Source organism: Marmota monax, unplaced genomic scaffold (assembly GCF_021218885.2).
Source record: "Marmota monax isolate L192 unplaced genomic scaffold, Marmota_monax_Labrador192_F-V1.1 WCK01_AAM20220418_F8-fsc00035, whole genome shotgun sequence".
NCBI lineage: Eukaryota > Metazoa > Chordata > Mammalia > Rodentia > Sciuridae > Marmota > Marmota monax.
In genome coordinates, this window is record NW_026691961.1 from 2,021,131 (window position 1) to 2,049,059 (window position 27,929).

The 27,929-nt window shown below is 41.1% G+C and overlaps 1 protein-coding gene and 1 long non-coding RNA gene across 4 annotated transcripts; one reads left to right on the plus strand and one right to left on the minus strand.

Annotated features, from left to right (window-relative positions):
- Positions 1–698: 698 nt before the first annotated feature.
- Positions 699–26,759, minus strand: Acsm4 (acyl-CoA synthetase medium chain family member 4). 2 transcript variants are annotated; one of them, XM_058575007.1, is made up of 13 exons: positions 26,522–26,759; positions 24,114–24,324; positions 20,393–20,600; positions 17,218–17,361; positions 16,306–16,462; positions 7,410–7,489; positions 6,219–6,342; positions 5,108–5,188; positions 4,863–4,964; positions 4,311–4,438; positions 4,028–4,127; positions 1,970–2,089; positions 699–961 (listed from the first exon to the last, which is right to left on the minus strand). In XM_058575007.1, exons 1-13 carry the CDS (start codon positions 26,720–26,722, stop codon positions 917–919), a joined length of 1,701 nt encoding a protein of 566 aa, XP_058430990.1. In that variant the 5' UTR covers positions 26,723–26,759; the 3' UTR covers positions 699–916. The 2 variants fall into 2 exon arrangements, with proteins under 2 accessions (XP_058430990.1, XP_046277549.1); XM_046421593.2 differs by having other exon boundaries at positions 699–977.
- LOC131423733 (uncharacterized) lies at positions 9,183–15,885 on the plus strand. 2 transcript variants are annotated; one of them, XR_009225668.1, is made up of 2 exons: positions 9,183–9,692; positions 12,155–15,885. It is a non-coding gene; the product is annotated as an uncharacterized LOC131423733 (long non-coding RNA). The 2 variants fall into 2 exon arrangements; XR_009225666.1 differs by having other exon boundaries at positions 15,293–15,885.
- Positions 26,760–27,929: the final 1,170 nt, after the last annotated feature.

Below are 27,929 nucleotides of genomic sequence, written 5' to 3' on the forward strand. Positions count from 1 at the left end.
TCTATACTTTTTCTTCCTTTCTACCTCTTAGAAATACAATCTCGTTTCATAGTATACATATCACAAAAAATATTTGCATGTCAAATAGTGTATCAAAAAAATCATATACATGGTTCTAAAAAGTAAAGATAGAAAAAAAATATTAGTTGCTCTAGATTAAATACTCGCAGCACAGGCCTGTAATTCCAGCAACTCAGGAGGCTGAGACAGGAGGATCATGAGTTCAGAGCCAGCTTCAGCAATAGCAAGGTGCTGAGCAACTCAGTGAGACCCTGTCTCTAAATAAAATACAGAATAGGGCTGGGGATGTCGCTCAATGGTTAAGTGCCCCTGAGTTCAATTCCCAATACTCTCACCCCCCAAATTTCCTAAATAATCAAAGTTTCAGGTATTTTATAGGATTTTGTTCCAAAACAGGTTAACAATATGGTGTTATAGTTAATTTCATTAAATTCACTTTTGAGTTATTTGGACTCCTCATTTTAACATCAACATTTTAGTTTGTCTTCAGATATTAATCTCATAAAGATGCTTTGCAGAAGAAATTCTGACTTGAACATTTTTTCTTAGAATTGTTCTTTATTTTTAATTAAGCATGACAAGATAAATGAAACATTGTGTGCTATGCTTTTCAGAGTAATCATTTTACCTCTGCTATTTTAAACACTACAAATCATTACTTTTGTTGGTTAGGTCATAACAATATTCTTCTCAAATATGTTTAGATATTTATTTGCTGCTTTATTTTTTGGCTAAGTGCAAAACAAAAATTCAGTTGAGTTTTCAACCAGGAAAAATCTTATACATTTTAAGAAAGTAATCAGAATTTATCAGGAAGTACTAAAAGAGAGCTTCAAGTTAGCCTTAAATCCTTCAGTTTTCTTGTCAAGCTACCTTCGTCCCCATTCTTGGTCTCTTAAAACGTTGCGCTTGATTTTTCCAGTGATTGTCTTTGGGAGTTCTTGAACAAATTCCACCTAATTGACAGGCATATTATGAGACACTTAATTCCATTGGCTTATCCCAGCTGTCAGTGTAATAGGAGAGAAGGCTCATGAAACTCAGAGGCTGAATTTTAGCTCTAGAGATGGTCTTAACCTGAGCTCATTGCATTTTGTAGGCACCAGAAACTGGTCTGTTCAGATAGTAAGGACCACAGGGCAGCTGCCTCTTACTGGTGTTTAGTGTAAATTCACTGTGGGCTCTGCCAGAAGAAAGTAACTCCTTTTGCCCCTATGTTTTCTCTCTAGACTTGACCATAAAATCCTGACTGTTCCCCTCAAAGTAAGATTATGGGGAAAAAAAAAAAAAGATGTATTTTAAAATGTCATCAACCCTCATTTCTGAAAATCAAAGGGTTTATTTAGTTTAATGGAGAAAGTGTTAAAATGGTTGATTAGTTATTGGGTTGAAATTAACTTCCTTTTGGCTCAAGTGGCAACTGAAATGGAATTGTTTCAGAGAGGATTAGTCCATATCAAGCAGTAGGCCTCCAGGGCAGGAAGGAATCTGCAGTTCTGTCTGTACTTAGGATTGTTTTTGAGTCCTCTCTTGAAGAAGGTTTCGGGGAAGATCCTTCTTTTGGATACTATCTTCCTGAGCCTTAAATGAGGTCCCTTAATACTTTCAGGCATGCACCTTGAATTTATAGGCCTATTAGGCCAAGAGTACCAAGAAGAATCAGGTGCCATCCCTAAAAATAAGTCACTTTGGCAGATACTGCCTCTATTCTCCTCCCCATGTGGAATAGAACTAAGAACTAATTAGTTATATAGATTCTTACTCTGTAATTCAGAGGTTTTTTTTTTTTTTTTAAACCTAGTTTATCACATATTTGTAGTGCCCTGATAAGTTACATTTTAAAGCAAAATTTTCAGGCTAAACTGAAAAAGTATACTATAAAGTCAAAATCCAGTAAAATCTATAGACCTGCTTAGACCCTAGTTTGGTAACCCAAAGGTGTACTTGCCTTTCTTGGATATTTGTAAGGTGCAGTTGATTTTTTCACATGATCCTGAAGCTCCAGAGTTAATTTCTCAGGGTTGGAGGATTTGAAAGGTGCAGATAACACAACAAAAGCTTTCACCACCTGGCAGGCAAAGAAAAAAACAAAAACATAAAACATTTACATCGCCATCTTTGTTTTTCAGACAAGGGCTGAAGGTAGGCACTGTTAATAGCAACCCATGATAAGTGCAGTCACCTCTGAACAGAGCTTGTACACAATTATAAAGTTTGATAGCTATTTCCAGGTAAATGAGTTGTGAGTGAGGGGTGCAGCGATGCTTTTATGGCTGAGTTCTGTTTATATGTCACATATTTAACATTTCCCTTGACCGTGTTACTAAACAGGCATCATTAATTGACAGACGACCCCTTACGCCAACAAGCCTATAAAAGAAGCATGTTGTTGCAGGACAAGTGGAAGGTCTAGAGAATATGGTTTGAAGGGGTGTTGGGGAGCCCTAATGGAGGAAGGATGATGTGTCAGTAATGTGCGTTTGACCACAAATGCCTCTAAGGTGTTTCTTGCCTCCTCTGTTTTGCCTCTCTTTAGAGCAATTAGATCATTATTGGGTTAGCAAGCCTACTTCAAATGATTATTCATACATGGATTCTAATAGGTATATACTTTTGGTGTCCTGAAATCAAGAGGAGACTATTTTGGAGAATGTGATTAGATGATAGTGGAGGGGGTCCAGGCAGTAGGGGCACAGGATCCCATGTTCCTGCAGAGGGTCTCTGGCAGGAGAGAGGGAGGAACAGAAAGCTGTGGGAGGATGCTGATAGGCACACTATTGGGGGATTTTTTTCCCCCACTTGCTGAGTCTGGAAACTTTCATGAGGAATGGAAATTCTCCTTTCATGTTATAAGGCTTCCTCCTAGAACTAAGGTTATTACTGTCATTGCCTTAATAACCTTTCATTAGACCCTAAATGGCCATGGGACTTATTTGATGAGTCTGGCCGCAATCTATCTGTATCTTTTCTGTAAGAAACTGTATTTTGAGCTCCCTAACAATTTTACAGACTGAAGTCTATTGCTTTTGTTTATGTACCATCTGTTCCCCGTTTTTAGTAACAGTGTTTGTAGTTTCCTATGGAGCATTACCCTAACTTCTCCCTGGTGGGGTTGGTACCAGCCCTCATGTCTGATGACAGGCATGTGACCCAGGCCTGGCCAGTGGCCTCTATCATTCTTTGGACCACATTGGCTAGAGACGTGATCTAAGATGGGCAAATGAGATCATGGAAGTTACTTGAAACAGTTGAAAAGAACTTTCTCCTTTCCTGGAAGGGTGGGGAGGATTATTAAGCCACAGGAGCCTGGAGTTGGTTGTTATCAACCAAAGTGTTCAAATGGCGCCAACTTAAGCAACAACAGAGCCAGACATGGAGAGAGACTGTCACGCTAACTTCACTGAATGCTTGGCTATATCTGCTCCTGAATACTTGTTTGTGTGAGCCCCCCAAATAATAATAATAATAATAATAATAATAATAATAATAATAATAATAATAATTATTATTATTATTATTTATAACTGAAGTCAGTTTGAGTTGAATTTCTGTCCCTTGCCACCTAGAGAATCCTAATCCTCAACCAGGAGCAGTGGCACACACCTGTAATCCCAGCTTCTTGAGAGGCTGAGGCAGGAGGATCGAGAGTTCAAAGCCAGCCTCAGCAAAATGCGAGGTGCTAAGCACTCAGTGAGACCCTGTCTCTAAATAAAATACAAAAAGTAGGGCTGGGGATGTGACTCAGGGCCCGAGTGACCCTGAGTTCAATTTCTGATACCAAAAAAGAGAAAGAAAAAAAAGAGAGAGAAAATCCTAATCCTCTTTGGGACACAGCTCATTTGTAAAGTTGATTGCCTACTACACTATTTTTAAATTTTTTTTTTAAAATTTTTTTGGCCACATGTATGCCCTATGAGCGACCACTCTTGATTTAGTCTTCGCTGTGGTCAAATGCACAGAAGTTGAAATACAAAATTGCAGCTGCAATGAATGGCGTTGGCTCTACCTCTCCCCGGATTGGATCTGGACTGCTGACCACGGCCGACTCCACGACCGCAGGGTGCTCTATGAGTGCGCTCTCCACTTCGAAGGGCCCAATGCGGTACCTGCGGAGGAAAAGAAACCTTGGATGCTGTGCTCTCCCAGCGGATTGCCCTCCCCAAATTGCCCTTCCCTATTGAGAAGACATGCATTATATTAATATGTAAACTTGATTTTCTGTAGTTACATATTTCATGACCATGAAACTCAATGAATCGTCACTTCCTGCGAGTGGCAAAGGTACAAACCCAGAGGATATGATGACATCATCAGCTCTGCCCACAAACCAAAAGTACCCATCGCCGTCCTTCACGCCTCTGTCTCCGGTGACATAAAAATTTCCTCTTAGGGTGGCAGCAGTTTTCTCTGGGTTGTTCTAGGAATCAAAAGTGTCATTTGGGAATTAGTTTGCACAAAACAGACAGGGACATGGCACCCATTAAATGACTGGCACAGTACACATTCTACTTCTAAAGAAATGATTTTTTTTCTAAAAAAAAAATAGTTTCCAGCATAAAATACAAAAGTTCCAAAAAAATGTAACAAAAGGAAAGTCTCTATTTTTCCTTCTGGTGCCTCCCTTTGTCCCTACTCCTGCCCCCAACCTGTCCTTTCTGAGGACAGCCGCTGCACCTGGTTTCTTACACCTGGAATTTAACCTTGACACTTAGGAGATGGATGAGGTTCTCTCCAGTTTACAGTTGATAAAATACACGGGGATTTGTCACTCGCCCACGTTTAATATAGCAAGACATGTTGGGTGGAAATTTGCACATGTCTGCATTTCTCCATTTTCATACCACATATTCAGAGAAGAAGCAGAAGGGCCGTGTGGACTTCAGTCTGAGAGCAATTTCCCCCTCTTTGCCAGGTGGTAGGACATTGCCGTTTTCGTCTATAATCTGAGAACGCAACAAACAGTTCAGGTTCTGACATTTTTTCTTTTCACAAAATGACAATGGGTTGTGAACAGCTGTGTAAGGAGGGGCAGGGAGCTGCCAAAACAGCTCTCTTCCTCAGGGAGCCCCATAACTTCTCAACCCACCTGGACATCGTAGGGCAAGACGCCTCTCCCCATGGAGCCTGGTTTGATTTCTTGTCCTTTCACGTTGGCACAAATTATTCCCTATTGAGAAGACATGCATTATATTAATATGTAAACTTGATTTTCTGTAGTTACATATTTCCTGACCATGAAACTCAAGATTCCATATTGACTCATTTCCCCCAGTAGGCAAGCTCATCTTCTCATCTTCTAATATATTACTCTAGAACAGATTCCAACTTGAGTGGGCCTGGGAATCACCTGGAATGTTATTACAACATAGTTTGCTCATCCCAGAGTTTCTGATCCCACACGTTTGCGGTAGGGTCTGAAAATCTGCCTTTCTAACAAATTCCCAGACGACGCCAGTGAGTCTGGTTTGAGGACCATACTTTGAAAACCACTTCAAAAGACTCCATGATGTGACTCTTGGAGAAAATTCCCCACAGACAACAATGGAAAGATGGGCAGCTCATTCTGAGCCTCACCGACCCCTGCAGCCCCTGAGTTTCTCCTGGGTGGAGAGGAAGCAGGAATACTATAGAACAATAGCAATTCCCCTAAGTCCAAACCAAATTAGGAAATTCACGAGTTTTGATAACTCCTGGAAACGTAAGTTATTTTGGGAAATGACATAAAAATTCAGAGCAGGATCGGGGCACCTCAGGTGTTCAGTTGACAGACCTGGGACTGAAAAATCCCAGTGTCCACATCTGCAGGTTCTGTATCCTTGGATTCCACCATCCAAGTGTTGGAAATATTTGTTTTTGAATTGCATCTGTAGTGAATACGGGCACTTCCTCCTTTTTATTTCCTAAACAGTACAGCACAACAGGTATTTAAGTAGCATTTATATTTTGTATTACATATTAAAATTTAAATCATATTAAATTTAAATCATCTTTAAATTTTAATATTACATATTAAAATTTAAAGATGATTTGAAGTGTCCAGGAGGATATGTGTAGGTTAGATGCAAATGTTGCACCATTTTATATAAAGGGACCTAAGCATCCCAGGATTTCCGTATTATCCTCTGGGGTCCTGGAAACACTCCCCATCAGTACCGGGGCACCACTGTATTGAACTTAAACTCTGCCCTTAAATATACCACTTCTGTCTGTCCGTAGCCCTCGTACAGCTGCAGCCCAGTTTGCGCCTTCCACTGTTCCAACACCTCCGGGTTGAGCGGTTCCCCTCCCGTCACACAGTGCCGAAGCTTCTTGAATTTGTACCTAAAGAGAAAGAGCTGGAGGTAGTCTTGGGGGAGAGAGAGAGGGGTGACTTTCACAGTGAGATAAGGAAGACATTCAAGCAACAACCTGGAGAGCTAGGGAGGCAAGTCTTGGAAAAGATCCCTCCACACACGTTTGTTGAATGACTGCCATGTCGCCAGACCATTAGTGATGAAAAGAGTTTCCTGAAGGAGTTTACACTTTGGCCAGGGGGGCGGGGGGAACTTGGCTATTAAGGAAAAGCCTAGAAGAAAATGCTAAAAATAAGTAATCGTGAGACAATGTAACAACTAACAGCAATTAGGGCTTTAGGAGCCCTCTTAGACTCTGTTTTACAGATAAGGAAACAGACTAGAAAGGTTAAAGAATTTGCCCAAGCCCAGGGGCCTTGGGAGGCTGAGTTGGGAGGATCGTGAGTTCAAAGCCAGCCTCAGCAATAGCAAGGTGCTAAGCAACTCAGTGAGACCCTGTCTCTAAATGAAAACACAAATAAGGCCAGGGATATGGCTCAGTGGGCAAATGCCCCTAAGTTCAATCCCGGTACCTGCCACCCCTCCAAAAAAAAAAAAAAAAAAAAAAGAATTTGCCCAAGAACTCTGGAATAATAAGGGCTTAGGTGGATGCTCTGTAGGGCACATGTAGCACACATCTCTCCAAGCATGTCACTTACAGTGAATTCTCACCACAGCCCTGGGTGTGGGGGAGTGGGGTGGGATGATGCTTGCTCTCTCTTTTGGATGGAGTTGATGGAGGCTTGGCAAGGTCATCATGAGTGTCTGAGGTCACACCATGATAGCAGAGTGTGTTTGACTTTGGAGTTGAGCTTCTAACCACTGGCCTTACTAGACTCAGCTGAGGAACCCTGGACCAGCCTGTCTCTCACACAGGGTGGTCCCAAATGTTCAGGAGGGTGTGGGTAGGGCACAAATTGTGTGTATTTAAAAGAACCATTGAACAGCCTTTGAATTGTCCTTGAAATGTGAACACAAGAGTGTTGAGAAGGGAAGGCCAGGGATGCTGGGTGAGCGCCTTCACTGTGGTTCACACGGAGACTCCTGCCCACGTACCTCTTGAGGTCTTTCTGCACAAGCATCCGGTACACCGTGGGGGCACTGCACATGGTCGTAATGGGGTAACTGACAAGCGTCTGGATAATGGAGAGATACAGAGATGTTAGAAACCGTCCACGAAAGGCCATGACTAGAAGGGAGGCCTGCAGCCTGTGGTCTCTTCCACCAGCATGAACCCATCTCTCGGCTGCTTCTAGGAATAAGAAACCAAGTATGTATTTGTTGTCACTAGTGACCATGTATCTGTTGGGCATTTCTGATCACTGTTAAGAATGTGTATCTGGGAGGGCTGGGGTTGTGGCTCAGTGGTAGAATGCGTTGCCTAGCATGTGTGAGGCCCGGGGTTTGATCCTAGGCACCGAATAAAAATAAATAAATAAAGGTATTGTGCCCACCTACAACCATATATAAATATATATATATATATATATATATATATATATATATATTAAAGAATCAAAAGAAATAAAAAGAGTGTGTGTGTGTGTTTCAGAGACAGACAAGACACACACCATCCCAACTGACAAGCAAATTGTTGAATTTGAAAACAACCCAAAGTAAGAACTGGTCTGTTCCACCCAAGGGCTGTGTGTGTTACCTTTCATGGTGGAAACTTATAACGTTCTTGCTTTGTGGTACCGACTGACCCACTGGTACCTCCCCAGCACCTTTCCCACAGAGAATATTAGTCCTTTTGAGTGGATTGAGTCAAGGCAGAAATGGGCATTTTTCAAGGCCTTTTGTTCATGGTTTAATGGTTTAAAATCTGATGGGCACATTTTGTCTCCAGTTCCTTAAATGACCTAGGCATCTAAAATATAAAGGAATATTAATGTTTCCAAGATCCTCTGTCTGGAGGAACAAGTTTCACTGTGTCAATGTGTTGACAATTGTATTAAGCTTAAGAATCTGGGAGAAGGCTCTCTAGATGTATATACAGGCTATCTGGATTGTCATAGATCAACAATAACCTGTGAGCTGAAAATGAGCATTTCTGCCATATGTTCCCTAGATTTAATTTTTTTTTCTGTAGTGCTGGGCATTTGAACCCAGGGCCTTATGCATGCGAGGCAAGCACTCTACCAACTGAGCTACATCCCCAGCCCCACTAGATTTAATTTTTAATAAGCGTAATGTATACATCTAAGAAAAGCATAAATCTATAGAGGTTTTTATAGCACTTACATTATCTTTGTAAAATACATTATCTTTGTAAAATAAAAATGCTCTTATTTTACAAAATAAGTTAGAGACTACAAAGTGAACTGATCTTCAGGGCCTTCTGTAAACCTGATAAAGAAATCTCAGCCCTTCTTTACTTTGTATTTCTCTCACAGCCCTGGAGACCTTGTGTCAGAGCAGTTTGCAGATAACAAAGGTGTACTGTGTATTTAATATGTACTTTGTCAAACTTAATTGATTTTTCATGGATGAAATATAATTGGTCTGAATCACAGTCTTCTAAAGGCTAAGCTATCAGATATCTGAATCTAGTCATGTCTGGCTGAGCTGGAAATGCATGCCTGGTTTCCAGAAGAGTCTGCCAATTAAAATGAGATGCATTCAACAAATAAAAAAGAGAGAGAGAGAGAAGCATTTAATTGTGGGTGGGGTGGAGAATGGAAGGAGCTGCTTTAGGAGAAAGATGGTCCCACCTGCAATCTCCTCCACACAGGAGTTTGGCTTTATCAGTTATTGTCTTATGTTTCTTTAAACCAGAAACAAAAATCTTTGTTTCATCTTGAGATTTCTAATCTGTTATTTGAAACCAGGCTCCTAATGAAGCCAGATTTAAAGTTAGTTAATCAGTGTAGTTAGGTAAATCCGGGTCTAATATCAAGTGAAATCTAAAATGGAGGCCATGAGAATGAATTCCCGGAAAAGTTGAGCAACTCTTGAAATGTTAATGAAGTCCAGGAAATAGCCCCCAACAGATTTGAAGATAGCCCATCCCAAAGAAATGTTAATGAAGTCCTTCCTCCCCAGATTACTTCTTTGGCTCACCTGTGTCCCACCCCTTGGGCCTTCCAACCTACATTCCATCACTGAAAGAACTATAAAAAGGGGAAACAAGCGCACTTCCACGGATTCCACCTCTTGGGTCCCCTTCTTCCTCCGGGAGAAGTCTTTTCTGCTGTCCTTTAATACACTTCTAATTTCCACTCTGACCTTGCCTCGGCGTGCTTCTCTGGTGTTATTCTTCAACATTGGGGAAGCAAGGACTTGTCACCGGTCAACAGCGGTAACATATTGGAGGTCCCACCGAGATTCTACACTGAGGTAAGCGCCTCTCCACGCACCCCATGTCTGTCTGAGGTGCATCTTCCTCTTTCTTTCTGGAGGGTTAGGTGGGCACCCGACGGCTACTTAAACGCAATTAGTGCAGCCGCCACTCTTCAAGACTTGGGTGAGAGGTTTCCCGGCCTAGGCAGCTCTCAATCACCTGTTCAATACAGAGCAGGCATGTTGGGTTCTGTCAAAGCGGCTTCCAACTTTTCTGTCTGGGCCCGGAAAGCAATTGGCGTGAGTACACAGTGTCCTGAATCCTGATCTGCTTCGGATGCGTGGAGGTGGAGGAAGGAGTTTGGAAAAACTGCGGAATTCCGGTCTGGGCTACACTCAGATGTATTCCTAAGGTTCCTTTCTCTTGAGCCCCCTCCCGACAGCCCTCAGGGGTATCTAGGGTGATCGGTAGGTGAATGGCACTGAGGGAAAGCCCCAGTTACATTTGCTTCTGTGTGGGCTACGCAACACTCCCAACCCTGCATCCATTCCCTCCTGGATGCTCCCCTTCCTTCGCAGGTCAGAAATGTTAGCAATTCAGGTTGTAGGACTGAGAGAAAGGCATGAGATAATTTGTAAAATCTGCCCAGGTTCCCTAAGGTGCATAGGTAACTTTCACTAGTCTGTTTTACCGACCCAATGTTTAAAATGTGCTGTGTTCTCTTTAAGCTGCTAGAGAGGCATTTTTAGAATCAACTCCTCCGGTAATCTCTCTGATAGAAAGCGCTACCTTACAACCGGTAGATTTCCCTTACCCTTAGGCGGTTCCTTTAGTCTACAGAGCAAAGGCCAAAAAAGAGTGCATGATTCTCTTTTGCAATGGGTTTTTAGTGGCCGGGAGGATAAGCAGTAATGCCCTTAAATCTGAATCCTCCCAGGGTCTCTGGCACAGGGCAAACTGAGACCCTAGCACTTTGCCAAAGGGGACCAGAAACCCCTTGGCAAAGCAAGGTGAGAGATGGGTTTTCTGGACCATTTAGGAAGCTCAAGCTTAGGGAGACGTCCCTAATGAGAACAGTTTTCTCCAGCATGGTGCGGGCGCCTGAGTCCAGTTTTCTTCTCACTCAGATGGGAGCTTCTCTCTCTCTCCAATACGCCAGGTGCACCACTAGCCTGCGTATTGAAAAATTGGGATAGATTTGACCCTCAGACGCTCAAGAAAAGGCGCCTCATTTTCTTGGCCTGGCCTCAATACAAACTCTCTGATGGAGAAACCTGGTCACCAGAGGGAAGTATCAATTTTAATACAATTTTACAGCTTGATAAAATTTACAAAAGAAAAGGAAATGGTGTGAGGTGCCATATATTCAGGTTTTCTTTGCTCTAAGGGAAAATCCTAAATTATGCCAACAGTGTAAAGTAGACTTAGCTATGATATCTGCCATGAAGAGAGAAAATCTTGGGGACTCACTGAGGAAAAAAGAATCAGGAGGACCCACAAAATCTCAATCTGCTGGCCTCTCTGCGTCTGCCCCAACAGGCAAACCAAATATATTACCTTTCCAGGAGATGCCAGGAGAATTTGGGCCGATCAAAGTACATACCCCCTTCTCCCTTCAAGACCTAAGACAGATAAAAACTGACTCTTCTGCAAAGTTAGGAGATATGCTAGATTGCCTGGATTGGACCTAACCAAAGGAGCTAATCCTGTAAGTAAAAGGAGAGACTGAGGGACTCCCAACAGCTGCCAAAGCCATTTTGCTTTGGGGAACTTCCTCATTTCTTCCCTGCACTGTAAGGATTGCACCATCTCTGTCTACTTATAAAGAAGGGGACACTGAATGCAGTAAAGTTGCCACACCGAGACCCTTGATTTTACACCTTATAGTTGCCCCTATGTGAGAACATCTGGTCCACTCGTGGGGAAATCTATGGTGCCACTGATGTAGGAGTCATAATTAAATGGGAGTTAGAAACCTGGGGAGATTTTTCTCTTATCTGGTCTGTTTTAAAGGTTATTATAGATTGTTTCTTGGGGATGATCTTGGCTGAATGTGTATCTAAAATATGATTTTTTATTGTAACAACCTGGTATCTGAATGGGTTTTTTGAAGCATTGCACAATTTTGCAGTTAAAAGTTGGGTTTAGGTAATTGTTTAGTTTATGATTTCAGATAGCTCATGCTAGATAACTTAAATACTTAGGATGGAAAATTAAATAACTCTACTTCCAAGTTGGCAAGTAACTCCCAATCATTTAGTTTTATTTTTTCATCAATTTTTGAACTGGGTAGCCTAAAAAGATTTCACTAGGTGTACCAGTGCATTAACTTGGGCAAGGATAGTAAATTATGATATGGTATCTGTTCCCCTCAGTGTGTAAGATTTAGGAAAGTGTTAGATTGGGACGCTGGTCTGGCTTATTAAAATGACATTGAATAGCAACAGTCTTGGGAATTTTTAAAGCTTAATTTTGGATACACATGGTAATGTGTGGTTCTCTATTGAAATTTTTTCAGGTAATTTAATGTAACTTAATACTACTTTAGAAACTTCAGAACAAAGGAAGTGGCTTACTGATCCTGAAGGAATTTCTTCTGATGGTAGCTTTTATATTATCAAGTAAGATCCTATTTTCAGTTTTGTGTGAACAAGTTTTTCTAGTTTAGGAAGACATAAAGGTATGAAATTTTGTGAATTGTATCTTAAACTTGTATCATAATTTTCAACATCCAAACCTAAAAATTGTGACTTATGGTTAAAATGCCTTAGGCATGAATCTTCTCCTCAGAATTCCAGTTTTTCTTGCTCCTTCCAGACTTCACGCAGGATTTAAGTTGAAATGCAAATAGAAGAAGCCTGTGAGCTCAGTAGGAGACTGAGCTGAGGCCCAATGGAAAAAAAAAGTAAAGGTGTCTTTTACCTGAACTCAAACTAGATTAAACCAAAAAGTAAATTGTATGGCATTTACTAATTACTGGCTGGTCATTTTTTCTAGGACTTCTGCTTTTTCTTAATTATGTATTTTTTTGAGCTCATGATTTTGATCCTACAGACAAGTAAATGTTTTTCTCATAAGTTCTATTTTTGATCAACTGTGGAGTTTTTAAACATTGCAATGGAGATTTCACCTGAGAAAAGCTACAAGGCCTTTACCTATTGTGTTATGTGTTACACTTGTGATATGTGTTATGTGTCATATGTCTGTATGTGTCTATGTCCATATATCATGCAGTGATATGAGGAGCCTCATGAAATAAAAAAAAAAAAAAAGGATCCAAATATCTTTGATTCACGTGATTTAAATGGTTCAATTTAAATTGGGTAAACAGATAAAAGTAAAGATGTCTTTAAAATTAAGCTTATAAGTTTTTCTAGGTGTTCAAAAAAGACCCTAATAAAATGTTGATGTCTATGAAGTAATCTGCCTAAATTCAGAAATTTACAAGGATTGTTTCAAAATGTGAACAAAAAAGGAGGTTAACAGATGGAAAAGAAAAATTAAAAGGTTCTAGGTATGGATTTAATAGAAGGAAAATGTGTTTCTGGATAAGAGTCTATGTGATTAAGTAAATAAGAGGGTTTAAGTAAGTGATAAAGAAGGTCTGTGTAAGTTGGTTATATATGTAAGTTTTTGAGCAAGTAATCTTAAAGAAATTAAACAGCTGGTTAAACAAGTACTGTTGTTTTAGAGAATTGTGCTATGTTATTTCTTTAAAAGCTAAACTTGGTTAATATAAAAACATCAATGTAATTGTGGTGCTATTAATGTGTTCATATCTTCCAGGTATACAAGTCTGTAAGGTAGAAGCTTTAAAAGAGCATTATATCAAGCTGGTGTTCTAAAGTTGTATGGTAATTTTAGGCTTAAAAAAAACATGTTGGAGATTTATTTATATAATTTGTGTTCTATAACTGGACTTGTTAGTGTAAGATGTAAAGTTCTATGTTACTTTTTATACTAAGATACAATTTAAATGTATTAAGTTAATGAGAGCCTAATCTGTGTAAAGGTTTTATTGCAAAACACAAAAGTACTTTGCTACTTTTCTACAAAAGGTTAAAAGCTTTAAGCCTTTCTTTAATTCATGTTTTAGGTGTGATGTTATATTGTGTTAGCTAATATTCATGTGAACTTGAGCAACAATTTATGTAGGCTTTATAAAATGATGTCTAAAAAGCAAAGATCAGCTTCAGAACTATAGTACTTAAGATTTATGAAGAACCCCACCTTACCTGAGATAAGGCTCTATGTCCCATCTCACTTCATGTGAAAGTGACTATGAAAGAAGTAGGTCAGATTTCAGTACATTTAAAGTTGTGTCCAAAAGTTGGTTTTTGTCAAGATTACTAGGATCTCAAACAGGGAATTATAATGTATAACTCTGCCAAAATTCAAGGTAGCTATTACATGAACTAAATATGTTTTTACTCTTGTTAATTTTATTTTGTAGTTTTCTTATAAATGGTCTAAAGATTGCCTGTTAATGCTTTACAGAGGTACTGCTTTAAGAACACACAACCTGGGTTAATTTAAGATAATGAGTTATCACCTACAGGATAGAGAGATAGACATTAAAGCCCAGTACTCTTAATATAAGGCTGTTGAAATTTATTTGCTGGATGTTTAAGATTAAGTTTTAAAATTAAAGTTAAATTAAAAGGGCCAAGAAAAACCAATGTTTGGCTCTTGCCCTCTGAGTCAGTCTGAATCCAGGGAGGAGGGGACTTCTCCAAAGAGCTTTGCAACTCTGGGCCACATAACCTCCCAATCAGGGAGATTAATGAGACCACTCGAGAACAGAAAGCCAATCGGTGCATTTGCTATGAAGAGGAGAGTCATCAGAGAAGGGAGACATCCCTGATGCTTCCAAGGGAAGCCACATGGTCAAGCAAAGCCTGGACCCATCCTAGCGCAAATGGCACTAGCGGAACTGAGAAGCTGCTGTAAAGTTCCCCCATGATTCCATGGAAACACAGCTGACTGTTAACAATAGATAAAAACAAGTCAGTTTGACTACTTCATCTTAAACACTTAGCAAAGATAGTTAAAATCAAAACACAGCTATTCCAGGGCATTTTAAATAATAATAGCTAAATGTAACATCCAAGAATAAGTAAACTGGAGGCTACAAAAGAGATTCTTAAGCAGGAATGCCTGATAACTATTAAAAAGAAACTGCCAGAGTAGTTTTTAGTTTGAGGCCTACAGATATTCCTAACCTACACAGGTAGACTTGGTGTTTGCTAGTATGATTATCCAGCCCTAAGTAACAGAATTAAAGGTCTCTCTATTAGACACAGAGGTCATACTAGTAAAAGGATTTTGCAAGATCAGATGACATTAAATTATTAAACTGTATCTTAAGGGAAAGGACATCTGTAACCCTAAAAGTTAAATGTTGTGTTTACATCCCTGACAATTCTGGCAATGTGACAAATATCCTTAAAGATTTATATGCTTAGATAGAAGCCATGTCCTCACCAACTTTGTCATGGGAACAATATCTTAGCTCCTGGTTCTTTGGTACTTCCTGGTGGAAAACATTGTTAGTCTCTGTCTTTGTCATCATACTCATTGACATATTCCTGTGCTATGGCATTTATTGCTGCATCAATATGGTTCCAGTACTAATGAATTCTTGTTTCTCTTATAGACCACCCATCACTCAAATGGCCTTCCAGCCTATTACTTCTCAATCGGACTTTTATCATGGACCACTCGATAGACCCGATTTTTAAAGGGGACTCCAAACTGCTTGCCCCACATTGTCCCCTTTCAGCCTGAAGAAGCCAGAAGGATCTTCACCCCCTTTCCTTACAGCAGTAAGGAGTTCCCAAAATTAGAGGGGGGGAATGAAGCCAGATTTAAAGTTAGTTAATCAGTGTAGTTAGGTAAATCCGGGTCTAATATCAAGTGAAATCTAAAATGGAGGCCATGAGAATGAATTCCCGGAAAAGTTGAGCAACTCTTGAAATGTTAATGAAGTCCAGGAAATAGCCCCCAACAGATTTGAAGATAGCCCATCCCAAAGAAATGTTAATGAAGTCCTTCCTCCCCAGATTACTTCTTTGGCCCACCTGTGTCCCACCCCTTGGGCCTTCCAACCTACATTCCATCACTGAAAGAACTATAAAAAGGGGAAACAAGCGCACTTCCACGGATTCCACCTCTTGGGTCCCCTTCTTCCTCCGGGAGAAGTCTTTTCTGCTGTCCTTTAATAAACTTCTAAATTCTACTCTGACCTTGCCTCAGCGTGCTTCTCTGGTGTTGTTCTTCGACATTGGGGAAGCAAGGACTCGTCACCGGTCAACAGCAGTAACACTAAGCAGTCACAGATTTCGTGACACTAGAAATCCTGAGTGGTTTGAGCTTAAGTCTGGGTCTCCCCCTTGAGAGTGGTGGGGTGATCCCCTCCACTCTGTCAAATGCATTCAAAAGCCTAGTCCCAGGAGGGTGTGCCTCTGAGAAAGGAATGACTTTCAGAAGCCCTATATTCTGAGGAATCATATTTTTATTTGTATGTGGTGCTGAGGATCGAACCCGGGCCGCACGCATTCCAGGCGAGCACGCTACCGCTTGAGCCACATCCCCAGCCCATGGAATCATATTTTTAATAGAAGATGGGATGTTGCTCTAAAGAGACATGTAAGAGAGGCCCCAACTTACATCCAGGAAGGCGTCGGTGTCAAACGAGGCCATCCGATGCACAAAGACGCAGGCGCCCCAAAGCCAGGAAGAAAACACACTACCAATGGCGGCCTTGATCCAGCCTGTGTCTGACATGTTCCATATGACATCGGAGGACTTCAAGTCCAGCCAGTATCTGAACAATACGGAGAGGCAACAAAACAGACTCCAAATAAATCAGTACAAACAAAAACAGAAACAGGAAAGCAAATAAACGAGTGTCTCTGAGGAGTGGCCATGCCCTAGAACCTCATGGGCTAGACAGAAGGGGTCAAGGGAAGCCCCAACTCAAGGCGAGGGGTCCCACTTCCTACTCTTCTCAGTGGGCTTTCTCAGGAATCCTAGGTAGTCCATGCCTGGAGTGGGAATCTGGCTTTGGCAGGATTTTCTGAGCTCACCCATTGATGCAACAAATTATTAAGCAAATATCATGTGCTTGGCACTCTTCCAGCACAGTGAGCCAGAGAGACTGAATCTCCAAGAAGGGGAATAAGCAAACAATAAAGTAATTAAGTATGTAATAAATATACCATGATTTAAACTGGTGATAAGTGCTGTGACATAAATAAAGCAGGGTCTTCGAGGGTCTTTTTTTTTTTTTTTAAGGAAGGCCTTTCTGGGTAGGCGAATTACCTGGCAATGAGGAGAGGGAGCCCAATGTGTCATTATGGGAATTGAATCAAAGTCACTTCCTTCTTAAGTTCTTGCTTGATCTGTGGGTCAGATGGCACCATTTACTGAACTAGGTGGGACAGGGCACTGGAAGTCATTCTATGGGAGGTATCTTACAGCCATTCGAGGAGTGTTCATCAGACAGTGGATGCACCTTATGGCAGCTCTGGGAAAGAGTTCATCAAAAGCAAAGTTTTTGCTTTGAGTTTTTCCTCCTACCTTCCACAGAGGGCGTACCCAATGCCAATGCTACTGTGAGAGTGCTGAGCCATCTTCGGAGAGCCCGTGGTACCACTGGTGAAATAAATGGCCATTGGTTCTTGACTTCCTGTCTCCACACAGCTGTGCTCTTCAGAGGCAGATCTGAAAAACATGGTGGCTGGAGATGGTAGAGCCATTTAACTAGAATGTTCCTTTTGCTCTGAAACAATAGCTTCCCAGAGAGGAATCCCTTAAATCTCAGAGGGACTTTGAAGATCAGTGCTAAAATCTAGCCATTCAAATCTTTTTCTTTAGCTCACCTCCTTATGAGTCAAATAGAGAGCCAAGATAGCTTTCAGTATTCATAACCAAAGGGTATGCATTTTATTTATTTAAACATTTTTTTCATAAGCGCTTTGCTTAATATGTGGAAGCCAGACCAAAATAAGGAGAAAAGGGGGTGGGGAAAATCGTATGGAAATAGAAGAGAGATCGGTGGAGCAGAGGAAGGGGATTGAGGGGAGGGAGGAGGGACAGGAAGAGGGAGAACAGCGGAATAAAATTGACCAAATTATGCTATGTGCATATACGGATATACCCCCATGATGATAAAACTCTGATTTTGCTCTGGTACCAGGCAGTCAGCTGCTTCAGGGGAGATCCTCTCTGTACGGCTCCTCAGGATAAGTCTTGATGAACTTAAGCCAATGATGGTTTAGGAGCAGACACAATCTGCAGCTGCCCAAAAGGGTGTGTAGTCCATTTTTTGTACACTTTAGCTATTTTTTTCCCCTCATATCTTTGTTTATGCTCTTCCTGTGCCTAGAACATCAACTTTATTACCTCAAGATTAGAGTTCAGGACCCTTTGCACTAGGACAGGAAAAGAGAAGCATCAGTCTGGTCATAATCTTGACTTTTCCCCCATCCCATCTAGAATATTCTAGAAAGCGTTCATGGACTTCTATCCTAGGAAGGCAGAAGGAAGGTGAGAGGTCTTCAAATGAACTCCTTCAACAGAAGATTGATTGGTGCTCATGATGTAAAATTGCCCTTGCTATTTCTCTGTGTGATTTATCTGACTTGGCCATGAGATAACTATCCAGACCTCAGTTTGTAGAGGAACGATCCATGGTCTTTTTGAAGTTATGACACTCCAAAGTTTTTTGAAGTGGGGATTCCCTCCATCTCGAAAACTGCCCTCCAAATGTACAGAATTACAATTTGAAATTCATGTAATTCATTTTTCTTCTTTTGTGAATTTTATGCCATTTTAAAGCTTTCTTGGAGACTCAAGAGTTGTTTAGGATGGGGGGACTGTCTCTGAGGTGGAGTGGGGTTGCTGCTCACAGAGTGTGCAAGATAACTGGGATGGAAAAGAAACAGGAGAACTTCAAAGTGTGGATTTAAAAAAAAAACTTATTCTTTAAGATTTTTTTTAATTTTGGTATTTGAATAATGCACAAAAATATATGTGTATAATTTTAAAATAAATACGTTTGGGGTAGTGTGTTAAAAAGCATTTTATCAATGGAAATACGTAGACAAATAACCTGGATGTCCCTAACCTTAGGAATCAATACATGTGGAATTTGAAAATGATAGTGCGATTATAATTACAGCTGTGTTTATGGAGTGATCGTTTTGTGCAAGGGCATTGTGCTAACATATCTCCTGCTTTATTGCATCTGATCATCAATATAAATAAAGGAAATTTATCTTCCTTTAATAAAACCACGGCTCAATACTATTGTTATCCACATTTTATGGGTAAGGTACAGACTTTCAGAAAGATTATTGGGCTTATCTAAGTTTATACAGCTTATAACAAACAGGACACCGATGTGAGCCCTGGGGAGAGAATTCTGCAATCGGCCAACAGGATTTGGTTTTCATAGAGTAAAATTACTTCCAACCAAGGGAACTGCTCTGGTATCCAACAACGTTTACATGTCTTCTCTTTCTGTGTACTTCTTTGGGAAAGGCTTTTGAAAACCTTTATTTATTACATGTCATCCAAGTGAATCAGTAATTTAGATTAAGGGAATGTTGATATGTCCCTGAATTAAACTTTGTTGATTTTCAAATAAAAAAAGAACAAAAACATAACATAACTTATTGAACACCTCTTTGAAGGATAATACTATTAATTAGCCTTTTACCTACATCTTTTACAGCTCAGAAAGGACTTTCTCACATATTAGCTTTTTTTTTTTTTTAATCCTCAAGACAACATTTAAGATATATGCAGTAGAATCCTCCATATTTACACAGGAAGAAAACTGAAGTTAAGTGATCTGTTTTGTTCATTCATTCATTCACAAAATATTTCTTAAGTACCTGCTATGTGTTGTTAGGTAGTGGAGATAAAGTGATCAACCAAACAGACAAAGGAAGCCTCTGCTTTCTTAGAGTTTTAGAGCTTGTTAGTTAGGGCAGGTGTTGATGAACCTTTCCTATAAAGGACCAGATAGCAGATATCTTAAGCTTTGTGGACCAGAGAGTCTCTGTTGCTTCTACTCAATGTTGCAGTTGTAATACAAAAGCAGCCATAAACAATATGTGAACAAATGGGCATGGCTGCCTTCCAATAAAACTTTATTTACAAAAACAAGGGGTGGGCCAGATTTGGCCTGTGTGTTCTCATATGCCGATTCCCACTCCAAAAGAGAAAAATAGGGGAAACAAATGAATGGACCTTGGAACTCAGGTAGTAACAAATGCTATGAAGAAAATAAGAGAGTGATGTGATGGAGTGGCCTGTAGCTTTGCTAGTTTGGTAAGGGAAAGCCTCACTTAGGATAAAACATTTGAGCTGAAATCAGACAGCAAGAAGCCAATGGTGAAAAGAACTAGGGAAGAGCATCCCAGGAAGAAAGAAGAGTAGGTATAAAGGCCCTGAGGTAGGACATGTTTGAGGGATAAAAGGAAGTGAGATAACGGATGTGGTCCAGAGGTTAAGCAAGGGCCAAGCTATGTAGGATACTCATTGTTGGCCACAGAAAGAAGACTGAATATGGAGGCCAGAAGGCTATATTGCTTCCTACTGCCCGTAAATCCTTTAATATGTAATTCTTTTCTAGAAGGAACCTGGGTCAACTCAGTGTTGCTGAGTCCTTGGAGACAGATTCCAAGATGTAGCTGTGATTTGTGCTCTTACTGGTGCTACAGATAGACCAGGAAAAAATACTCACTGGAATAACTGGTGGAAGCTGAGCCACCCTTCCCGGCTGTGTGGAGACACCAGGAGTTTGGTCTTCAGGTGAGGACACTCTGACATGATGGATTCTACTGCGGGGGCCACCTCCTTACTGACCACAATGCCCTTGGCCTCGGATACTTGCAGCCGGTAGAGGATGTCTCTTGCTGTCAGCTGGGTAGTTCCTGGCATGAAGACAAGCCCTGGGAAGGATAGAAGGTCCCAAGCTCAAAAGAACTGTTGTCCACTACGTAGGCCCTCTGTGGACCTTGGGCATTGTGCCTGAGCATGGAGGAGTCTCACAATCCAGCCTTCAGTTCCTCCTGCCTTGGTCCCAGGGCCCTCCCACAGGACCCTGGTCACTGGAAGTTCATTATGGCTCTGGAGACCGACAGACTCCAGGTCTAATCTCTGTCTTGTCATTTGCTAGTTTTGTGGCCTTGATCTCTCGGCCTTCCTTTATTTATCTGTGAAATGGGGATAATGGTAGCACCTGGCATATGGGAGATATTGTAATGGTGGGTGCTGATGTGACATTTTAGTGGAATTGTGGACTCATCACGGTGACACCCTAATTAGCACTGGCCGTCTTACTTCAGGTTTTCATGAACGTCATCATATTCAATCCTCTGAACCAAGAGTCTCCAAAGTGAGATTGTGAGATTTTCAAGATAATCCCATAGGAAGGAGAAAAGAAAATAACAGAACTTAAAAAAATTGAGATACTATAATACGTTTTGTGATTTTATGTCCTTTTTTTTAACCTTTATTTTATTTATCTATGTGGTGCTGAGGATTGAACCCAGTGCCCCACGCATGCTAGGCAAGCACTCTACCACAGAGCCACAACCCCAGCCCCAATTTCTTTCTCTCTCTCTCTCTCTCTCTCTTTGGTACTGGGGATTGAAACCAGGGGCACTTAACCACCGAGTCACATCCGCAGCCCTTTTTTGTATTTTATTTAGATACAGAGTCTCACTGAGTTGCTAAGTGCCTTGCTAAGTTGCTGAGGCTGGCTTTGAACCCTCGATTCTCCTGCCTCAGCCTCCTGAGTTGCTGGGATTATGGGTGTGTGCCACTGCACCTGACTCCTATTTCCTGTTTGTATATATATTTTATAACATGCATACTCTATTAGTGCAGTAGAACAGTATTAAAAAAAATCTATAACCAAATGGCAAGAGGCATGTCCTAAATATTTTTATTGATAGATTATACAACCCCAGATACCTGGAGACTACCATTCTAAGCAATCCTGGGAGGTTCATGCAGTCGTTACCATTTGATGGAGATGAAATCTGATCACAGCTGGTGAGTGGCAGAGACAACCCTCAGGTCTCTGGGTCCCCGTGGTTTAGCAACACTGAAATTTACCTAGACTACTATGGCACCGTTTCATTTATACCATTTTCTCACTTTATCCTAAACACTGATTGGACATGGGCCTCAAAGTACCAGTTCCTGATGAGAAGAACATATGTGGCAGAATTGGATGTAAGAAAGAGAGAAGGTAGTTGCATTTTCTAAAGTGAGTCTGTGGGAAAAAAAGTGGTATTATGTAAAGCATCATGGATACCCTCTATCTTCTATGGAACACTTATAATGTGCCTAGGATCTCACTTAAAATTAACCCCAGTGTGACAAGTCACTCAAGGGTTGTGGAGTCAGTGTCAGAGCCAGGGTGCAAAGATACATTACCCAGACTTCCAAGGTGTAGGCTGTATACCAGACTGCTTATTTCTTGATGAATTTCCCGAAGTTAGCTAAACAGGGAGATGTGAATTCCCAGGGAGAAGACCATATTTTATTGAATATATTTTTAAAACTCTTAAACGTCATCCTCTTATGAGAAAATGAATAACTATGCCAATATAAGGAAGTTGATTAAAGAAACACCCTAGAGGATCTCAGAACATTCACCCAACTTGAAAATATACCATTCTACCAACCACTTGTTCTTAATGAATCTTAATGAATCTCAAATAACTGGTCCCCTGGATTTGTGATGTGAATGTGTCCAAAGGATAAACTTCTATTTCAGAGGGACTGGAGTAATTTCAGATAGTAAATATTCAACAGATAACAAATATCTTGAGCTGTACTGCATGCAACTTTTCAGCAAAACCAAACTGTTCTGCCACGTGTTACAATATAATCAATCTCAGTATTCACAGAGAATATTTGTTAATTCTGAATTAGAAAACAGACCCCTCAGCTGCTTGATTTACATTGAATTAACTGAGTGCTTTTGAGCATTGTTTGTGTTTGGTTTCCGTCGGCATTTCGTAATTTGTAGTTGTTCCAAATAATATTAAGTACTTATTTTTTTTAGGACAAGTATACAACCTTTAATCTTCTCCCAACCTATGATTAGTTTCACATTAGCAAGTCATTTTTCAATAGTGAATATAAAAAGAATTTGATATATTGCTGCTTTAATTAATAATCATATTGGCAGAACATTTTTCAATATTATTATAAAATTCTTATTATCATATTAGCATCATTACTAACTTCTCCTTATTATAAATTATCCTTCAAATGCTAGCCCATGAAGTGGAGGTGCTAGAGTTTCAATCAGCAGTAAACACATCTCACCTTCCATCTTGGCTAAGTTATAATTTATGTAATCATTTCAATTTGTTTTTACTATTGTTAATGCTATTGCAACAAAGCATCTTTGTCTTCTCTATAGTAGTATCCTTCGGTATGCTTATTGATTTATTATTTCTGAATTTTTTAATTGGTGCATTATAGTGGTGCATATGGATGGAATTTGTGCTTTCGGATTCATACATGCACACCACATAGCAATATGATTTGGTCAATATTACTCCCAGCACTTTCCACCTCCTCTAGCTTATTTTAATTTGTTTATAAAGATTTATGTTGTGTTTCAGAGCAGAGATCGGCAAAATTTGGGAGGGGGGGGCAATAAAAGGCCAGCTAGTGAATATGTTAGGTGTTGTGGGGCCACATGATCAATCTTGGTCTTAATTAGCACCTCTGATGCTGTAGAACGAATGGAGCCATAGATAATACATAAATGAATGAGCACGGCTGGATCCCATTACAGCTTGATTTACAAAAACTGGTGGCCAACTGCAGGCTCTGGTTTTCTGATCCCTGCCCTAAAGGAGAAATTTTCATTTGGGGTACATTATGTTATCACTTTGGGAGAAAAAAAATATATAACTGAATATATTAATCTTTTTGTCAGAAAAAGGTAGAGGTTTTCCAATATATATTTTCTACAATACATATATTTATAAGTCCTAACATTATAAAATGCTTTTTATTTATTTTTTATTTTTATTTTTTGTATTTTCACATCAGAGAGAATCCAAATATATTCAGAGATGAAAATTATAGATCATCAGGCTGAACATGTCATAATCCAGAACTGCAAAGAAGCATTGGTACCCACATTGGCTCTTATGGAGCTTTGCATTTAAATCCTAACGGCTTGACTTTCTAGCTCTGTGCCTCTGGGCAAACTCCTTAACCTCTCTGAGAATCTCCTACAAAAAGGTTATCACTGGAATACTGACTTCTTCAGGTAGTTGGTATTGCATTATGTTTGCTCTTAATTTCAACTCTTCTCTTCCTGTCCTCAGTAAGCACAGAATAGCCAATGCTAACATTTTAGAAAAGGCTCAGGTTTTAATCTCTGTGTGTCTCTGCATGATGGAAAGATGTGACATGTTGACACTCACCTGTTCGCATGCAAGCCACATTGATGAGCCACCATTCAGGGATCCGGGGCAGGATCACGGCCACTCGGTCTCCTCTCTGCAGGCCACAGGGCTTGGTGAGCACATTGGCTGCCTTTCGGGACAAGGAGCCCAGTTCTCTAAAGCTCCATTTCACCTCGTCCCCTTGGCCATTCACCCACCACAGGGCTGGATTGGCTGGTCTCTCCCCTGTCTGGCCAGAGACATAGGAAGGAGAAGAGAAAGTGCTGTGGTTTGGAAGTGTTATCTGTTAGATGAAGGTTTGGTCCCCAGCTGGTGGTGCTACTGGAAAATAGTGGAAACTCTGGTAGGCGGGGCCTAATGGGAGGCAGTTGAATCATTGGGGGTGTGCCCTTAGAGAGGATATTGGCACCCTGGCTCCTTCCTCTCTCTCACCCCTTTGCTTCCCAGCTGCCCTGAGGTGAACAGGCCTCCTCCACCATATGCTCCTGCCACGATGTACCATGGTGACACAGCCCCAAAGCCACAGGGTCAAGTTGTCATTGACTGAAATTGTGAGCCAAAATAAACCTTTCCTCCTTTTAAGTTGTTCATCTCAGACATTTTGTCATAGCCACAGAAAGCTGACTAACGAGGCTTATAGGACTGGTTACCAGACATATGGGACATCTGCTGTTACTCATCCTCACCACCCATTCCCTTGCATTTTAGTAACAGCAGGTCAGTTTATCTCTGGGGGGACTGCTCCTCTCCTACAGAACACAGCCTTGGTGAGACAACCCATCAGGGCACTTGCCCTTCTCTGAACAGGGGGTGGGAATGTGACCAAAGTTGTGCCAATCAGACCTTTCCTCCATGTGAATATTTTAGTTTTTGGAGAGGAACCCAAAGAGAAAATGGTTGGAACCCAGAACCTGGCTCTGGGTTCTTGGTACTTCTGTGTTCCCAGGGAGCTGTCCTGGGAACATGGCCATGGACATGGCCCATGTTTGGGGCTGTTGACCTTGGATAAGTAGCTTAACTTCTATGGTTAAGTTCGTTATCTGAACCTCTCCTCCCCCAGGGTGGTTATGGGGATTTGATGAAATAATATAGGTCAGTATTTCCCAATATGATTCATTTGAGTATGGTTTCTTCCCACCAGATGTGCCTACACCTGCACTATTGTTCTTTATATTTGTCTTTACACTGATTCATTTGTATACATTTATTCAAGAAGAAAAATTCACCCAGTGGTTTGGGAGGCTGAGGCAGGAGGATCAAAAGTTCAAAGCCAGCCTTAGCAAAAGCCAGGTGCTAAGCAACTCAGTGAGGTCCTGTCTCCAAATAAAATACAAAATAGGGCTGGGGATGTGGCTCAGTGGTCAAGTGCCCCTGGGTTCAATTTCGAAGAAGAAGAGGAGGAGGAGGAGGAGGAGGAGGAGGAAGAAGAAGAAGAAGAAGAATGCATTTAATCAGTACCACTTGCTAAAAATAGGTAACAGAACTGGGCATGGTGGCACATACCTATAATCCCAGGAACTCTGGAGGCTGAAGCAGGAGGATCACAAATTAGAGACAACTTGAAAATTTAGTGAGACCCTTTCTCAAAATAGAAAATAAAAAAGGGCTGGGGATGTAGCTCAGTGATAAAGTGCCCTGGGTTTAATCCTCAGTACCACAAAAAAAAATTGTAAAAAAAAATAGATTTCAGGAATATCTATAGTGAAACCCAAAATATGCCCTTAAATTTTAACCTAAAGATAGTCAAATGCTACCTGCTCTCTCTGCTTAAAAGAGAATCTAGCAAGAATTAAGTGTTAAAGGACACAATGACCAAGATCTCAAGGAAGACTTTCCCACTTTAATTAACTAACAAGAAGGACTAATTTAACATTATTGAATGCCTTGTGGATCTGGTACCTGGCATCATCTTCTGGACCACGGGGCAGAGCATTTGGCTCAGCGCTGATACACGAAGTGTTTCATGGGGTGCCTGGCCTGGGGTGGGGTCAGAAAGCAGGGCCCTTGTCCCCAGACTGCAGTGCAAGCCCTCTGTGAGGCATGTGTGATTTATTCGTCTCCACCTCGGATCCTCCCCTAATTATCCCAATAATAATTATATCCATGAAACCAAAGCTCAAGTTACTACATTTTCGCTTAAGCCAGTGACTATCCTGAACCCAAGGACCTGTTTACATGAGACTTGGATTAAAAAAGAGGGAAAGAAGCATAAATAACTGAGTAACCGTGATATATGTGAGTGGGAGGAGGGAAGGGACCAGGCAGGCTCCAGAGAAAGCCTGATGAAGGTGAGGGCCTGAGATCTCGGGGGACAGGGGACGGCCATCGGAAGACGCAGGAAACCAGAGCAGGTTAAAGGACCGAACTGAAATCGAAGAGAGGACCCCAGGGCAAGGAAATGGAAGACAGAAGTCATCATCTCACACCTTCTCCTTTAGAGACCACTGGTCCAGCACATCCCCAGCAAAGTTAAAGTTCTTAGGCACCGACTTGTCACAGAGATTTATGGCTTCAAAGTCAGCAGTAGTCAGAGGCGCCCGAATCTGGTGATCGCCATGAAAGTGGCGGCCAGAGAGCTTGGCCAGCCAGGTGAGTCGAAACGTCCGGCAGTGGAGAAGAATCTTCATGGTCCCCAAAGGACTTTGTCTACGGATGGGGACACAGAGGTATCCCAGCCTGTGGGGAGAAACAGGTAGAGAATGTCAGCTCTGGCCATGTGCCCCTGGCACATTGAGGAGCCCCCAAAGAACACTCCATCCTTCTTCAGAGCTGTAGCCATTAGAGGCTGATGGGTCCCCTATCACTGGACTCTCCTTCTTCCATCTGCCTGTGACCAGGTTGGTTCCTACCTTCTGCCAAATAAAACCGAAAGCAGATAGAACACTTGCTGCCTGGATTGACATTGTCAACCTGTCCACCGAGTGTGCTGTTCTGATCCTGTGTGCTATCCCTCCTCCAGTAAACTCTTCATGAATGTCCACTTCTACCACTCAGAGTTGGCCTGCCATGGACCTTGATTCTGGCTACCCTGTTCTCCTTTTCCCTCAAGTTCCCATTACTATCGGTAACTGATTTGGGGGCAAATTACTTATCTTCTTTAACTTCCATGTTCTCATCTGTAAAATGGGGAAATATTATTTACCTTCCTCCTAGGGTTATTTAACAAGAAAATGTGTAAATACCTCGCTTATACCAATGCATGCAGTTGGTAACTACTGACACTGTAAAGATCATCTCCAGGAGCGCTGTTGTATGTAGCGCAGTTTCCTGGAGAGTCCTACTGTATTCATCAGGAGTTCTGGATTTCACTCTCATCTATGTCAAAACTAGCTTGGTGACATTGGTAGTCACTATTGTTTCCAGACTCCCATCTGCAATCTAATCTATTTTTACTAATTCTATAATCACTTCTTCTTTTGAATTTTCATATCTCCCATCTGTACCACTCATGTGACAGTTGTCTACCTGGTACTCTTTTTTTTTTTTTAATGTTTTTTAGTTGTAGATGGACACAATACCTCTATTTTTATGTGGTGCTGAAGATCGAACCCAGCTCTTCACACGTGCAAGGCAAGTGCTCTACCACTGAGCCACAATCCCAGCCCCCTATCTGGTACTCTTAATTATCATTTTTATCTATGTCTCCCTAATCTACCTAGATGGTGTGGGTAGAAGCTATGAATTACATTCTTTGACTACACCTGACTTATAGCCAATGATAAAAGCCAGTGTTTATGAAGTTATTGCTACAGCCCGGACACTCTGCTTTCCTGGTACCATTCACATGCGTGAGAAGCTTGAGGCTGGTGCTACTGTTATTTACATTTTGTGGAT